The sequence below is a fragment of the Penaeus vannamei genome, chromosome 17 (genome assembly GCF_042767895.1).
Source record: "Penaeus vannamei isolate JL-2024 chromosome 17, ASM4276789v1, whole genome shotgun sequence".
NCBI classification, from domain to species: domain Eukaryota; kingdom Metazoa; phylum Arthropoda; class Malacostraca; order Decapoda; family Penaeidae; genus Penaeus; species Penaeus vannamei.
Genome location: NC_091565.1, coordinates 21,949,780 through 21,951,694, shown reverse-complemented (window position 1 = coordinate 21,951,694; position 1,915 = coordinate 21,949,780). Strand labels below are relative to the sequence as shown.

Sequence of the window (1,915 nt, the reverse complement as noted above, 5' to 3'; positions counted from 1 at the left end):
ATATATATATATATATATATATATATACGTATATATATATTTATATATATATATACATATATATTTACATATATAAATATATAAATGTGTGTGTGTGTGTGTGTGTGTGTGTGTGTGTGTGTGTGTGTGTGTGTGTGTGTGTGTGTGTGTGTGTGTGTGTGTGTGTGTGTGTGTGTGTGTGTGTGTGTGTGTGTGTGTGTGTGTGTGTGTGTGTGTGTGTGTGTGTGTGGTTATATACACCTGTCTATGTATATATGTTGTTAGCATTAATATTCCTTTTGTTTGTTTGAATATTATTATTAACAATATTGTTATCTTTCTTATCATTATCATTCCATTAATATTATTATTATTATTATTATTATTATTATTATTATTATGAACATTACCATGATCCTGCTTTTTATTAAAATTGTAATTATCTTTTTTATATTTGAAGTTACTGCTATTATTACCATTATTATTCTTTTTGCTATTGTTATCATTACTATTACTATTTTTCTTATCACCAGTATCATTATCTTCGTCATCATTATTTCCTTACTACCGTTATTATTGCCATTATCATTTTTTTTATCATTGCCTTCACCAAGGAGGTTATTTTTTGATAGCGTTGGTTAGCTGTTTGGTCAGTTGGTTAGTAGAACTAAAATTTATGAACAGATTTTAATAAAAAATAAAAAATATATATCTTTGCCCAACTCAGATCCTCGGATGATCTGGATCATGATCCTGCGTAGGATAACTGAAAAGGTTAAGAATATCTTTTTTATGAAAGGTTTAACATACGTGTGCCTTAGCCCAACCTAGATGCCATTAAATTTTGATGTTGATCTGGATCATGATCCGGATCCAGGATGGTTAGCAGGATAACTCAAAAAGTTTTGTCTTAGCCAAACTTAGATGCTATTAAATGATGAACATCTTGATTTTTTCAGCATTCTTTAGCATTGAGAGATTGGTAAACAAGGATATCAAAAGTGTACTTGAGAAAGAGGTGATGTTATTGCAATCCTTCAAGTGTGACTGGTCGTATTGCATCAGTGACTCTATTGCCTTTGCGGAGGCATGCGCTCTCTGAGTACTTATTATCATCAATATTTTCATCATAAATAGACATATTCATAATATCATCTCTATAACCGTTAGTGTCATTATCACTGAAGTTATTGTTCTAATTATCATTAATGCTACTGGTGATAATATCAATGATATTCTGACTTTTCAGACTCCAGGAAGTTGAGAATACATTCCGTATCGGGCTGGTCTGATTCCCAGCCGCCGCCATGCCCGGCCATATCGTGAAGTCCACCGGGCCAGACCCTGACCCCTCGGAATGGCTGTTCGTGTCCAGAGAACAAAAGGTCCAAGACCAGAGCAAGCCTTATAATCCCAAAAAGTCCTGCTGGGTGCCCTCTGGTGACGGTGGATTCCTCGAAGGCGATATTGTGGGCAGCAAGGGTGACGTTATGACTGTCCTAACTAAAGGAGGAGACACCAAGACATGTAAGAAGGACCAGGTTTCACAGGTCAATCCTCCTAAGTACGAGAAATGCGAGGACATGTCCAACTTGACCTACCTTAACGATGCCTCTGTCCTGTACAACTTAACCAGTCGTTACCAAGCCAAGCTCATCTACACCTACTCTGGCCTCTTCTGCATCGCCGTCAACCCCTACAAGCGCTTCCCCATCTACACCAACCGCACCGTCAAGATCTACCAGGGCAAGAGGCGCAATGAGGTGCCTCCCCATCTCTTCGCTATTGCCGACGGGGCTTACATGAACATGTTGCAAAGTAAGATCATACTTTCGATTTTTTAAAAGTATATTTGAGTAACTCATATAAAACATTGTTCTCTTTAGCATTAACAAGGATCACGTCAATTTATGAAGATTGCAGTAGTTCATGCTTC

General features: G+C 36.9%; 1 protein-coding gene across 1 annotated transcript in view; it reads left to right on the top strand.

Annotated features, from left to right (window-relative positions):
* Positions 1 to 1,286: 1,286 nt before the first annotated feature.
* LOC113810225 (myosin heavy chain, muscle-like) overlaps positions 1,287 to 1,915 on the top strand; it is a 28,725-nt gene continuing 28,096 nt past the window's right edge. The window contains exon 1 of the mRNA XM_070132071.1: positions 1,287 to 1,797. Coding sequence (XP_069988172.1) covers positions 1,287 to 1,797 — 511 coding nt within the window. The remainder of the gene's footprint in view (positions 1,798 to 1,915) is intronic.